At 41.2% G+C, this 14639-nt stretch overlaps 1 protein-coding gene across 1 annotated transcript in view; it reads right to left on the bottom strand.

Annotated features, from left to right (window-relative positions):
- The window catches only part of epg5 (ectopic P-granules autophagy protein 5 homolog), a 144527-nt gene that overhangs the window by 90645 nt on the left and 39243 nt on the right, over positions 1 to 14639 (bottom strand). Inside the window, exons 5-10 of the mRNA XM_033031094.1 lie at positions 13423 to 13530; positions 13057 to 13130; positions 10491 to 10602; positions 6808 to 6922; positions 2753 to 2903; positions 641 to 799 (exon numbers count right to left, since the gene is read on the bottom strand). Coding sequence (XP_032886985.1) covers positions 641 to 799; positions 2753 to 2903; positions 6808 to 6922; positions 10491 to 10602; positions 13057 to 13130; positions 13423 to 13530 — 719 coding nt within the window. The remainder of the gene's footprint in view (positions 1 to 640; positions 800 to 2752; positions 2904 to 6807; positions 6923 to 10490; positions 10603 to 13056; positions 13131 to 13422; positions 13531 to 14639) is intronic.

The raw sequence follows: 14639 nt of genomic DNA on the forward strand, positions 1-14639 counted from the left end.
GAGAGAGAGAGAGAGCGCAAAGGTTACTTGAAGTTAGAGAGATCAATATTTGCATAGGAAGGAACTGCAGATGCTGTTTTACAACGAAGACAGGCACAAAATGCTGGAGTAATTCAGCGGGTCAGGCAGCATCTCTGGAGAACATGGACAGGGGACGCTTCACAGAGTGCTGGGGTAAGTCTGCGGGATAGGCATCTCTGCAAGAAATGGAATGAGTTACATTTCGGGTCGGGACCCTTCTTCAGACAGAGTCAGAGGCGAGGGAGACGAGATATGGAAGGGTAAGGTGTGAAAATGACAGAACAAAGCAGACGATGCTAAAGAAAATATAGAATGGTTCATTGTTAGCTGAGGGGAAGGTGACAACGAGGTTTACTGTCAGTAAAATTAATCAGGAGAGTGAAACTAGTTGGAGAACTCGGGTGACAATCGTTTTATAATGAGTTTTTCCATATCATGAGGATTCTAAAGAAAGCAACGACCATGTTATAGCAGAACTACCTGTATGCACACCCACATTAAGACTCAACCAGTATATCTCTACAATTAGACCACATAAGAACATTGAAAAATAGGAAAAATTAAAAATTCTGAAATTAAAATGGATTCTCAGCACATATCTATTTTAACATCCACCTACCTTTTTGCTTTTAATACATGTAGCACTGCCCGAAGAAAAAGCTCATCAAATTCCACTTGCAACTTTTCTAGAGAATAAAACTGGTCCATCTCGATTCCATGTTCTTTGTGGAAAGTTGCAAACTGAGCCCAGTGATCACTTACGTAACAAATTGTTCTCCTAGTGATTATGTTGAAAATAAAACAAATACTTTAAATGTGAAATTCTTGCTTGCTGCAGCACATAGAAACATAGAAAATAGGTGCAGGAGTTGGCCATTCGGCCCTTCGAGCCTGCACCGCCATTCAATATGATCATGGCTGATCATCCAACTCAGTATCCTGTACCTGCCTTCTCTCCATACCCCCTGATCCCTTTAGCCACAAGGGCCACATCTAACTCCCTCTTAAATATAGCCAATGAACTGGCCTCAACTACCTTCTGTGGCAGAGAATTCCAGAGATTCACCACTCTCTGTGTGAAAAATGTTTTCCTCATCTCGGTCCTAAAAGATTTCCCCCTTATCCTTAAACTGTGACCCCTTGTTATGTTTACAACAGAATATGTAAACATAATACAGAACAGGAGATAAAAGTTTAGTGTGTCTATATACCATAGGCCATATATATATATACACAATAAATAAACAGATAAAGTGCAATAGTAATAATGACTGTTATTGTTAAGACCTTATTTGATGTTGTGTTTAATGGCCCGATGGCTGTGGGGAAAAAGCTGTTCCTGAACCTGGATGTTCAAGATTTCAGGCTCCTGTACCTTCTACCCGATGGCAACGGAGAGATGAATGTGTGGCCAGGATGGTGTGGGTCTTTGATGATGTTGGCAGCCTTTTTGAGGCAGCGACTGCGATAGATCCCTTCAATGGTGGGGAAGTCAGAGCCGATGATGGACTGGGCAGTGGTCACAACTTTCTGCATTTTTTTCAGCTCCTGGACGTTCAAGTTGCCGTACCAGGCCATGATGAAACCAGTCAGTATGTTCTGTACTGTGCACCTGTAGAAGTTCGAGAGAGTCCTCCTTGACATACCAGCTCTCCGTAATCTTCTCAGGAAGTAGGGGCGCTGATGAGCCTTCTTTATAATTGCATCAGTGTGCTGGGACCAGGAAAGATCTTCAGAAATATGCACGCCCAGGAATTTGAAGTTTTTAAACCTTTCCACCATGTTGATATAAATGTGATTGTGGGTCCCTATCCTACCCCTTCCAAAGTCCACAATCAGATTGTGGGTCCTTATCCTACCCCTTCCAAAGCCCACAATTACACATTATTCCTATAATGGGGTGATCAGAATTACACGCAAAACTCCAACTAAGGCCAAACCAAAGTCCTATTAAGCTGCATAAAGACATCGTAACTTCTATACTGAATAGGTTGATCTATGAGAGCAAGTATAACATATGCCTTCTTTACCACTCTATCTACTTGTGGTTGCCACTCTCAGGGAGTTATGAACTTAGAACCCAAGATCCCTTTGTAAATGGTCATGCCATTAATTGTATATTTTCTCCTTGTATTTGATCTCCCAAAGTGCAACACCTCACACTTGTTCAGGTTAAACTCCATCTGCTATTTGTATCTGTGCCACAACCACTATATACCTTGACAGCCAATCTCACAGTCCACGATCCCAGCAATCTGCAAACTTACGAACCAACCTGTCTAACCTTGTGCTTTGGGATCTTTTGGTAATCTGTCTACATATCATTTCCTCTAATCTCCCACATGCTATGGTGGGGGGAGGATGCTATTGTACAAAATCATTAGAGTGCTTGCACCTTTCTCATTTCTAAGCTCCGTCCATATCGCCTCTGCAGACAAACCCTCCTGTATGTCCTCTGAGTGCTGCCGTGACAGTGTCCCTGATTTATGAGCACAATTCCTCCTCCTCTTTTGCTTCCAAAATCTTGGAACTACATACAAAAAATGGCTCTTTTGTACTCTTTATTCTCATATGACATAATTGCCTTAATATGTTCCAGCTTTCCCAATATTTCCAGAATTATCTGTGCTCACTTTCCAGTCTCTCCTTTGTCTTGGTCACAGATGTATAATAAATACTTAGTTTATTTTGTACAATTGAAAATATTATTATTTAAAAAAAAAAATATTACCTGATCATCTGGCCAATCCTTTTCACCAGTTGTCTATATCGTGCTCTGTTAAAGGTTTCCAATCCCAAAGCTAGGATCTCCACCAATGAAGATGCAAACCCAATGATCTTCATCATCTGATGACATGTGCTTTTCTCTGGACAGTATTCACCTAGTCAACATGTAAAAAGGGAATGAAGCACAAACGTTTACACCAAATGTCAGATCAATCCTACATTTCAATCTTATTTTTTTAATATTTACATTACGTGCCACTGAGCAAAATCTCCTTTGCATATCCTTTGCATGCAACGACTGCTTGAAGTCTGCGATTCATGGACATCACCAATTGCTAGGTGTCTTCTCTGGTGATGCTCTGCCAGGCCTGTATTGCAGCCATCTTTAGCTTATGCTTGTTTTGGAGGCTAGTCCCCTTCAGTTTTCTCTTCAGCAAATAAAAGGCATACTCAATTGGGTTCAGATTGGGTGATTGACTTGGCCACTCAAGAATTGACAAATTTTTAGCTTTGAAAAACTCCTTTGTTGCTTTAGCAGTATGTTAGGGATCATTGTCTTGCTGTAGAATGAACTGTCGGCCAATGAGTTTTGAGTTTTAACTAGAGCAGATAGGATGTGTCTATACACTTCAGAATTCATTATGCTACTACCATCAGCAGTTGTATCATCAATGGAGGTAAGTAAGCCAGTACATTCAGCAGCCATACATGCCCAGGACATAACACCCCCACCACCGTGTTTCAAAGATGAGGTGGTATGCTTTCGATCTTGGACAGTTCCTTCTCTCCTCTCTACTTTGCTCTTGCCATCACTCTGATATAAGTTAATCTTCATCTCATCTGTCCACAAGACCTTTTTCCAGAACTGTGATTGCTCTTTTAAGTACTTCTTGGCAAACTGTAACCTGGCCATCCTATTTTGGTGGCTAACCAGTGGTTTGCATCTTGCAGTGTAACCTCTGTATTTCTGTTCATGAAGTCTTCTGCTGACAGTTGTCATTGACAAATCCATACCTGATTCCTGAAGAGTGTTTCTGATCTGTTGGGCAGGTGTTTGGAGATTTTTCTTTATTATAGAGAGAATTCTTCTGTCATCAGCTGTGGAGGTCTTCCTTGGCCTGCCAGTCCCTTTGCGATTAGTAAGCTCACCAGTGCTCTCTTTGTTCTTAATGATGTTCCCAACAGTTGATTTTGGTAAGTCTAAGGTGTGGCTGATGTCTCTAACAGTTTTATTCTTGTTTCTCAGTCTCATAATGGCTTATTTGACTTTCATTGGCATAACTTTGGTCCTCATGTTGATAAACAGCAATAAAAGTTTCCAAAGGTGATAGAAAGACTGGGGGAAAGACTAGGTGCCGAGAGCTCTTTTATACCTACATTAAGGAGGCACACCCGAGCAATTACAAACACCTGTGAAGCCATGTATCCCAAACATTATGGTGCCCTGAAATGGGAGGGACTCTGTATAAACACTGTTGTGATTTCTACATAATGAAATCAAAATGTATAAAAATGGCCTTTAATAAAATCTGACAAAGTGCACTTTAGCCACGTGTGATTTTTTAATATTACAAATCTCAAATTGGGTACAGAGGCAAATAAATAAATGATGGGTCTTTGTCCCAAACATTATGGAGGGCACTGTACATTTCTATCAAAAGTATATTTGATCTCAATGTGCAACACCTCGCACTTGCCCAGCTTAAACTCCATCTGCCCTTTCTTTGCCCATATTTCCAACGGATCTATATCCTGCTTTATTCTTCGACCCCCTTCATCGTTCTCCATAACTCTAATCTTATGAATCAGCTAATCTTTTTTTAATCAAACAACATGAAAAATGTAATTACAGACAACGTCAAACAGTACTCAAGTACAGCTAATGTTATTCCTTTGCTTAAGAAATGCAATAGGGACGAACTAGGAAATTAGTCTGTGGTTGAAGTTCTTATGGCATTTGATAAAAAAAATCACAAACAACAGAGATCCCTGTGGAACACTGCTGATCTCAGATGTCAGATCAGAATAACACTCCTCCACCAATCACTTTCTGCCTTCTGTGGTCAAGCCAATTTTTAATCAAATCTACCAAGTCTCCATGCACCCATGTGCCTTAATCTTCCAGATCAGTGTACAATGAGGGACCTTGTTGAAAGCATTATTAAAATCCATGTAGACAACATCCACTGCCTTACTCTCAATCATCATCTCCTCAACAAATTGATTTAAATTTGAAAGACATGAACTCTCCCACATAAAGCTAGGCTGGCAATCGCTAATAGGTCCACACTTTTCCAGATGTGAGCAAATCCTATCCCCAATAATCTTTTTCAATCATTTCCCTACCACTGATGTAAGTCTCATTAGCCTATAATTTCTTAGTGCATCCCTATTGGCCAAAGGAAAAACATTGGCTATACTCCAGTCTTTTGGGATGTCACCTGTGGTTAAAGTTCTCACCTTATTTGATCGAAAAGTGTAGACTATGGTGTAGTTTTACAGAGATAATCATAGTCTATGAATAATTAGTTAGGCACACTGCGAACTCAAAGACAAAGTGTTTTGTTAGGGGGCAAAAAAAACAAATAGAAGTATAGCAGCAGGAGCAAAGGTCTGCCAAAATATTCATCATCATTACACAGAAGGGTGACTTCTTGTCCACTGAGTTTGTATTTGTATTTAACCAATCAAAACCTAATCTCACTTAGTGTCTTCCATCACTGCATCGTTTTTTAATCTCTATTTCAAAATTATTCAACCTCCCCATAAAATGACAAATGTCTGTGTCAATACCTCAAATGAAGTTCAAACAAAATTTGGTTTCTGCAGGTCATACAACAAGAAAAGAACCAAGACACACACCAACACAATTTACACAAACATCCATCACAGTGAATCTTCTCCTCACTGTGATGGAAGGCAAAGTCTTGTCTCTCCCCTGCTCTCCATTCTTCTCCCGATGACAAAGCCCCCGGTGGGCGATGGTAAGTCCCGCGGCCATTAAGGCCGCGCCGGGCGATGCAAGACCGCGCTCCGGGTCTTGATGTTGGAACCCCTGGCGGGCGCTATCAAGTCCCGCGGCCGTTAAAGCCGCGCCAGGCGATGTAAGTCCCCGCTCCAGGTCATTTTCAACACCGCAATTCGGGCGGGCGATGTTGCCGTTGCGGGAGCTCCGAAAAGCAGTCTCCCACCAGGGACCCGCGAGCTCCCGATGTCACCGTCCACCCGGCCTGCGGTTGGAGCCTCCGAAGCTCCGAAGTCGGGCCGCAGCAGCGCGTCACCACAGCTCTCCACGGTCCAAAGCCGGCCAGCTCCACGATGGTAAGTCCGCAGGCTCTGCGACTGGAGCCCCCAGGTCATTCCGGTTGGAGGCTGCTCCACGGTGCTAGGCCCCAATGACAACGGAGACCTGACAGGCAAAAGGTCAGGTCCCCCGTACAGGGAAACGATTTAAAAGTTTCCAGCACCCCCCCTCCCCATACACAGTTAAAAACAATTTAAAAAAACACTACAAACTATACACTCAACGTGACAAAAAAAAAAAGACAGACGGACTACAGAGGCCGCTGCAACGTCGGTCGCACCGCCCACAAGAGTCAGTTACTCTTTATCTTGTTTAATTGCTCATTTTTTAATTGATAATCGCTCCATCCCCACCTAATTGTTTTCCCAACCTAAAAGATGTAACCAATGTATTTAATGGGAAGTCAACCCAAAGCAGGACCTTCACAGGGCCCTGGGGAGAGATGTTGAGCTGAGGGATCTAGGAGTACAGGTACACAGTTCCCTGAAAGTGCCATCACAGGTAGATTGTGATGAAAGATTTTTGATACATTGGCCTTCATCAGCCAGGTTTGCTGAGCATTGAAGTTGGGACAGTTGTACAAGACATTTGTGAGCTATAAAGAGTAATGGGAGCAAGCATTAGTAATTTTGTCATCATTATTACCAGAAAACCTGGACCAATCTGCTGTGCATTAAATACTCTTGTAATAACAAAACTATCCAATCAACTAGGAATTACAATTAAACATTTTTTTAACGAAAAGATAGTATTACCTTTGATTGTTATCCCAAGCAATTGCTTAAACAGTTCATCAAAAGGAAACTGTGATAAAAGTATAATTAAATCATCTTCCGACAATAGTAGCCAGCTGGTGTCAGGATCTTCATCCTAAATTCATAATCAAAAATGAAAATGTAACTATATTATAACCATATAACAATTACAGCACGGAAACAGGCCATCTCGACCCTTCTAGTCCGTGCCGAACACGTATTCTCCCCTAGTCCCATATACCTGCGCTCAGACCATAACCCTCCATTCCTTTCCCGTCCATATAACTATCCAATTTATTTCTATTTATTTATTTATTTATGTATTTAAAAAAAATATTCTTTTAATAAATTATTTAGTATTTAATACAGTAAATTATTCACAGTACAGAAGGACCCCTCCACATGCCCCCTTCCACCTATATTCCTACCAGCTTCATCATTCACACCCCTTCTATCCTTATCTCCCACTTTTTGTCTTTTCATCTCAGGCTTTTGTCCAACCATCCACCTATCAACCCCCCCCCCCCCCCCACTTATCACTTGCCAGGCTTTGTCCTGCCCCATCTCTCTTCCAGCTTTTTCTCCCCCAAATGACCATCACCCTATCCATCTACCTCCGATATTCTACTTTTATTTACATAAACATCAAATCTCTCATGCCATCCTCTAAAGACCTTGTGCCTTTCTTCATAATTCAAGTGGCGCTCTAATATACAGGTTCTCCCCATTGGTTTTGTAACGTGTGTAGCCCGTAGATACAAACTAGCATTTGCAAGACTGGCAGGATGGATTTGCTGGCTGATGCGGGGCTTCGGGCTTCAGTAATAGCAATATCTGAATGGTTGAGTTAAATATCAGTTTGATTACATGCTACCATTGATTGTTCTATGTTTTTATTTCAATATTTCCATTCTCAGGACATAACCTGGAGAGGACCTGAACACACAATTAGTCTCGACAGATTTTAGAGATGTCAACCAATACTAACTACTGAATAAAGTCAAAATGTATTCCCACAAATAAGGATCTAAAATAATCTATAGATCTACACAAATAATAAAATTCTCCTATAATTCTCTCAACCATTAAAATAGTTATGAAAGTGCTACCTATATTGACATACAGCACGAACTGAGGTTTCTGCAATATTAAGCCTCCATTGCATCGTACTAGCCCAAGATATTTGTGCCGGGTGTTGCCTGCTCACTCAGACACTAAAATTCACTGTTCTGGACACTGTCCAGAAATGAGTACATGAGAGAGAGCATTGTGGCAAGGGATATGTACATGTGAACCGAGATCATAAACTGCCCGAGAACAAGAAAAGGATGGAGGCACTGGAGCAGAGGTGAGAGAGGATTACCCTGCACTGTCTCGGCCAACTGCAGTTTACAGTTCCCACATGTACCGAGGTACAGTGAATTTATTGAACTTTTTTTTTTCTCTTCCCCGTTATGTACTATGTTTACATATTCACATATTCTGTTGTGCTGCAGCAAGTAAGAATTTCATTGTCCATCTGGAACATATGGCAATAAAACACTCTTGACTCTTGATTATGCTGCTGGACTTGCCAAGGCAGCGCGAGGTATAAATGGAGTTAATGGAAAGAGGTTGGTTTGTGCTCGTCGGTAGACTGGTGTAATCTGTTCCTGGCTTTGGACTGAATCAAATATTGGATCACAACAATCCATACCAAATGTAAGGAGTGAAATAGTCCCCATTTCAGGCCATTATTTCTGAGTGACCTTGCTCACATACCAGACCTGACTGAAACATGTTCAAGGCCACTTCATCCAGCCTGAATGCGTATACCTCAGTTGTCACCAGTTTCGCCAAGAAATGTATCGACAACTCTGTTTTGACAAGGATGATTAGAGTCTATCCAAACCAAAAACCTTGGATGAACAAGGAGATTCACTGTCTGCTAAAGTTCAGATCGAAGGTTTTCAAGAATCCTACACTTGGCCTGCATGTAGGCCAAGTATGATTTCTGTAAAGCTATCAGGCATACAAAGAGAGAATTCCATAACAAGCTAGAGGCTCAATCAAGCAGATACCAGGCGACAATGCAAGGCCCGAACAACATGACGGGAGAGGTCTTTGACTTTGATGCATCTCTCCTGGATGAGCTCAATGCCTTTTACACCAGTTTTTGATAGGCAAACAAAGTTCTACGTAGGCGACTTAACTCATCCCCAGCTGGCTCTGTCGCATAAATCTTGATTGCAGACCTGCTGTCAGGTCTGCTTTTACAAGGATAAACGTTTGGAAAGTGGCTTGTCTGGATGGATCCCGGGACAGGTTCCCAAATCATGTACTAATCAACAGGCCAGTTTTCACCGACATCTTCAACCGCTCACTGCAAGTTTACTATCCTCATCTGCTTCAAGGAAACCAACATCATTCTAGTTCCCAAGAAAAATAAAATAATCGGTGTCAATGATTACAGTCCAGTGGCTCTAACATTGATCTAATAAAGGGCTATGAAAGACGGTACTAACCAACATTTGCACAGGTTTTCTGGACAATAAAGACATCTTGCAATTTGCACCCTAGTAAAACAGGTCTATGGAGGATGCCATCTCTCTTGCACTACATTTAGCTCTGGGTCATCTTAACAATAAGAATGCCTATGTCAGGATGCTATTCATTGACTACAGTGCAACCTTCGACACCATAATCCCTGATCATCCCTGAGCATCTGGACCTTGGCCTAAGGGATCCTCCTGCAACTGGCTTCTGGACCAGCGGACCTCAATCAGTTAGAATGGATCAAAACAATCCCTGCACCCTGACTCGTAGAAATGAATATACCTCTTGCCATTTTATATTAATAATGGTCCACTTGCACATAATTCACTGTTTATTCACTATGTAATATTCTGCAATATTAGCAGACATAATGACATAATTTAAAAATATTCAAAAGGGCTGATGAAAAAGCAAGTTTTTAACCCTTAGATGGATATAAAAGTCAATTATTTTGTACATAAGGCATTTTTTGTTCAAATTCTTAATTTTATGTACTTAATTTTAATAATTACTTGAAAACAAAACCTACCTGATCAGTGGCAAAGTACAATTTTAATCACCATTTTCAGGCAATGAAAAGTCAATGATCTAAAACATTAATTCTGAGTATCTTTGTTGTCTGTCCTGCTATTTCCAGCGCTTGTTATTTTTATTTCAGTTGTCTGAATTTTTTTCTCCAATTGCATGCAAGCAAATCTTTGCTGAAGGCACCACATATTTCTAAAGCATAGTGACCAGAACGGTATTTATTCATCTTGATTCAACTTCACTGGTGTCAGATGTTAAATAATCTTCATATTCCTGTGTAATATACTTCTATTTATGATTCCCATGATGCATTACTATCCATCCTCTCAATATGTTCTACAACTTTAAAAGATGTATGCACACCTGTACTCAGATCCCTCTCTTCTAAATGCATGTTCGAGTCATAAAATGTTATCCGACCTGAATCTGATAATGTTATAGTCAATTCAACCTGACTATTCCCAGCTCCAAGGTTCTCTACTTCCTCATCAAAAAAAATCAAAAATGAATTGCCTCTAAATAAATCCTTTGTTAACACAATTTTCTCCTTAATTCGAACCTAAACAAAAGATTTTATGTTGCAAAAAAATGATGAATGGTAGTATAGAGAATAATAATACCTCTTCCCCAGCTTCATCTACCAAGGTCCAGTTCTGTACATCTTTTTCTGTTGGTGTAGATTGTGATTTTTGGTCACAGGGTTTCATATTCACCAGAAACTCTGATCGAAACCTACAATTATTTAAAAATAATACATTTTACACAATGGTCCACATTTTGAAAACAATTTCATATATAAATTGTTATGTGCAGTTATAGTTAAAACTGAAAACCAAATATTTTATATGCAATTGTTTCAAAGCATTAGAAAGTGAAAGCAATCTGCATTTTTGTTCTGCTGTTCACAGTCCCAGTTCAGTTCATTAATCAGCAATTATGAAATATTCAAAAAGTTAAAGAATTTATTATTTTCATTTAATCCTTAATGTGTTTGTTCCTGGAATAAGAAAATACTACTTGTGTTTGAAACATTTTCTTATCTTTATTCATAATTTATGTGTAAAAATATATTTAATCTGAGGAACGGGGGTGCCAGGTAACTGGAGAGCGGGTGTAACAACGAGAGAGAGAGGCGGCAGATGTGAATGGGAAACAGGGGAGAGACTGGACCGGCGGAAAGACATTCTCGGCAGCTGAGCAGCTACGTGTGTACAGACCTGCGTTTCATCAGTAGTCAGGATCGAACCCAGGTCTCCGGAGCTGCAAGCACTGTTGAATTGCTACTGGACCGTCCCCGTCGCCTCCCGACTGTCCCATCCCTGTCTGGGGGCGGAAGGAGATGTCCGGGGTGACCCTGGACTGACGGGACACCGGCCCAGAGCAGTGGCGGCTCCAGGCTTACAGCCAGCGTGGAGAGGAAGCGCTAACTCCAGCTCAACTCTGCTCCAACTCCCGAGGAACCCGTTTCCCGACGGGCCGGGGACCGTCAGCTGCACCTCTCGCCTTATCCAGTGGCTGTCGGTTAATCACTTCGGTGCCGGCGAAAGCCGAGCACCAGTCATCAACGGGAATACACACAAAATGCTGGAGTAACTCAGCGGGACAGGCAGCATCTTTGGAGAAAAGAAATAGGTGACGTTTCGGGTCGAGACCCTTCTCCAGAGATGTTGCCTGACCCACTGAGTTACTGCAGCATTTTGTGTGTATCTTTCGCCAGCACCGAGGGGGTTAACCACTGGATAAGGCGAGCGGTGCAGCTGACAGTCCCCGGCCCGTCAGGAAACGGGTTCCTCGGGAGTTGGAGCAGAGTTGAGTTGGAGTAGAGTTGAGCTGGAGTTAGCGCTTCTTCTCCGCGCTGGCTCTAAGCCTGGGGCCACCACTGCTCCGGGTCGGTGTCCCGTCAGTCCAGGGTCACCCCGGACATCTCCGCTCACAAATCTGCCTCCTGGGGTTATGCATGAGTGGGGTGCGTGGTTCGCCCCTGTATAATAACCCTGTATAACCCAGGAGGGCAGTCCAAGTGGGACTGGAAGCCATACACCCAGGCTGAGGGGGACCGGACCGTGATTCATTAGATTGTCACTGCTGAGATTTCTGCATGGACCAGTGGAGAAGGGAGAAATAGTGTTGCTAACTCCAGTAGTAATTCAACAGCGCTTGCAGCGCCAGAGACCCGGTTCGATCCAGACTACGGATGAAACGCAGGTCTGTATACACACAGGAGCTCAGCTGCCGAGAATGTTTTTCTCGAGTGACGAATGGCCTGGGCATGCGCAGCGGAATACCAAACTCGCTTGTACTTTATTGATTAGTGCTTTCTTGGTTTCATCGAACCAGAAATTAAACATTTCATAAGCACATGGAATATAATAATCATCTTCTAGAATAGAAGAACATACTTGCTCTCTACAAATAGAGTGACATTGCTAATGTGATGGTGGGAATTATTACATTTTGTTATTTTTGGAATACACAAAATGAGGGTTGAATTCTCATTGCCACTGAATGCTGCATTCTGCTTCCAGAAGGCTTAATATAGGTTTACAAGATAACTTTTGTGGATGACAATAGGTGCAGTAGGCCATTCAGCCCTTCGAGCCAGCACCGCCATTCACTGGGATCATGAGTGATCATCCAAAATCAGTACCCCGTTCCTACCTTTTCTGCATATCCCTTGGCTCCGCTATCTTTAAGAGCTCTATCTAACTCTCTCTTGAGAGCATCCAGAGAATCGGCCTCCACTGCCTTCTGAGGATGACATGTTAGATCAGTTTTTACGACCTTTCCCCACTCAGGCGTTATGAGTTGGTTTCCCCAGACAGGTGCTATGAGTTGGTCAGCTCAGGTGAAGGTGTTAAGTCATTCTGCGGTGGCGCTTCGCTCCTATTTGTTAAATTCCATTCCATATTCATGGCTGTGGAATTTACTCCCTGGGTGCATAGCCCTTAACTAACACGTCCATAACATGGATCCCCAAGTGATGTGTGTTCAATCTCTGCATTATATCCAATATTTAGTTGGGCATGGACCATAGGGCAGGTTCTGTGCCAGGATTGCACTGGGTCAGTCCCTATCACATTGTGTGGTGAATGTATCAATGATATAGCATTGGTACATGGGGAGGCCAAGATTTAAAAGTATAAATAAGAAGGCATTGTAAATAATTATAACTATGAAGATACTTACTTGATTGGTGATAGAAGTAAGGCTAGTGCTTGCATAAAGAGAAAAATGCCTGCAGAATTGTTAAACACTTCTATCTGTAATGCAGAAAAATGTTAAACCAATCAATTGATTGCAAGGAAAAATAAATATTAATAAATCTTCTATAATTTATCGTGGTTAACTAATTCAAAATCCTACATTTTCTTAAATTCAAAATATCAAAAGCAACATAATTAACATTTGGCTTGTTATATTTTTGTATTAATTTAATCACATTCTAATCTATATTAGCATTACAAGCTGATTAAATACAATTTTCTTCTTGGATATTAAACTGAAAACATAGGCAAAGAAATATTAGTTTTGATGTAGCAAATAAAACCATACCTGTACAAATGCAGCTGCCCATTTGCTTGCACCAGCTGGGCATCGAAGGATATGATTCAGTAAAAAGAGGAGGTCAGCGGAAGAGCCAACGCTATGTAACACAGCAACCTAACAAAAAGATAGGAGCCAAACTATAACAACAATGTTGGCTTATTCCTTTAACTACCAATGAGTCACCAATGAGTTCAACTATAATGAAAAGAAAACTTTTAAAATTAATTACAGCTGTGAAACAGACTAAACTTGCTTTCAAAATCTTTTCAGAGGTATTTCATTGAATATGAATAAATTGGGTGAAATGAAAAATTCAAAATACAAATTTAATTTATGTGACTCTAAGTTAAGAAGCAAAGTAAATTGTATGGCTGGACAAGAATTTGCAGAAGCATTATAGATTCACCATGCATAGGGTAAACTATATAAGATGGACTTCAATGAAACCAGGAGCTGTGGAGAAACAATGTACACAGTGCAGGTGTTCCTAAAAAACTAGAAAGGGTAGCCTTAATTAGAAATGTAAAATTAAACCTTCAGTTGTGGAAGCTTAAATGATACCCCCTTTAGAAATACTGCATTCAGTTCTAGCCATTACACATTAGGATATATTGGCCAAAGGATGGGCAAAACATACAGATCCCTCCATAATTTTGGGGACAAAGACCCATCATTTATTTATTTGCCGCTGTACTCCACAATTTGAGATTTGTAATAGAAAAAAATCACATGTGGTTAAAGTGCACATTGTAAGATTTTAATAAAAGCCATTTTATTACATTTTAGTTTCACCATGTAGAAATTACATCATTGTTTATACATAGTCCCCCCATTTCAGGGCACAATAATCTTTGGGACACAGCAATGTCATGTAAATGAGAGTAGTCATGTTCAGTAGGTACATGGCTTCACAGGTGTTTGTAATTGCTCAGGTGTGCTTAATTGCCTCCTTAATGCAGGTATAAGAGAGCTCTCAGCACCTAGTCTTTCCTCCAGAAAAAAACAGAAAAGAGGAGAGTAATTTCAAGAATCAGATTTGGACACACTGGTTTCGTAGGGGGCGCTGCTCTGGCAGCAGCCATGTCAGCAGCGCGTTAGTTTTTTCAACTTTTTTTTATTTTTTAGTATGTTTTAAAGTATGTGTTTGATGTTTCTCGGTGTGTCTTGTGTGGGGGGTGGTGTGGGTGGGTAAGGGGGAAATCGCTTCGGTCGCCTCCTCCATG

This window comes from Amblyraja radiata, chromosome 1, assembly GCF_010909765.2.
Source record: "Amblyraja radiata isolate CabotCenter1 chromosome 1, sAmbRad1.1.pri, whole genome shotgun sequence".
NCBI classification, from domain to species: domain Eukaryota; kingdom Metazoa; phylum Chordata; class Chondrichthyes; order Rajiformes; family Rajidae; genus Amblyraja; species Amblyraja radiata.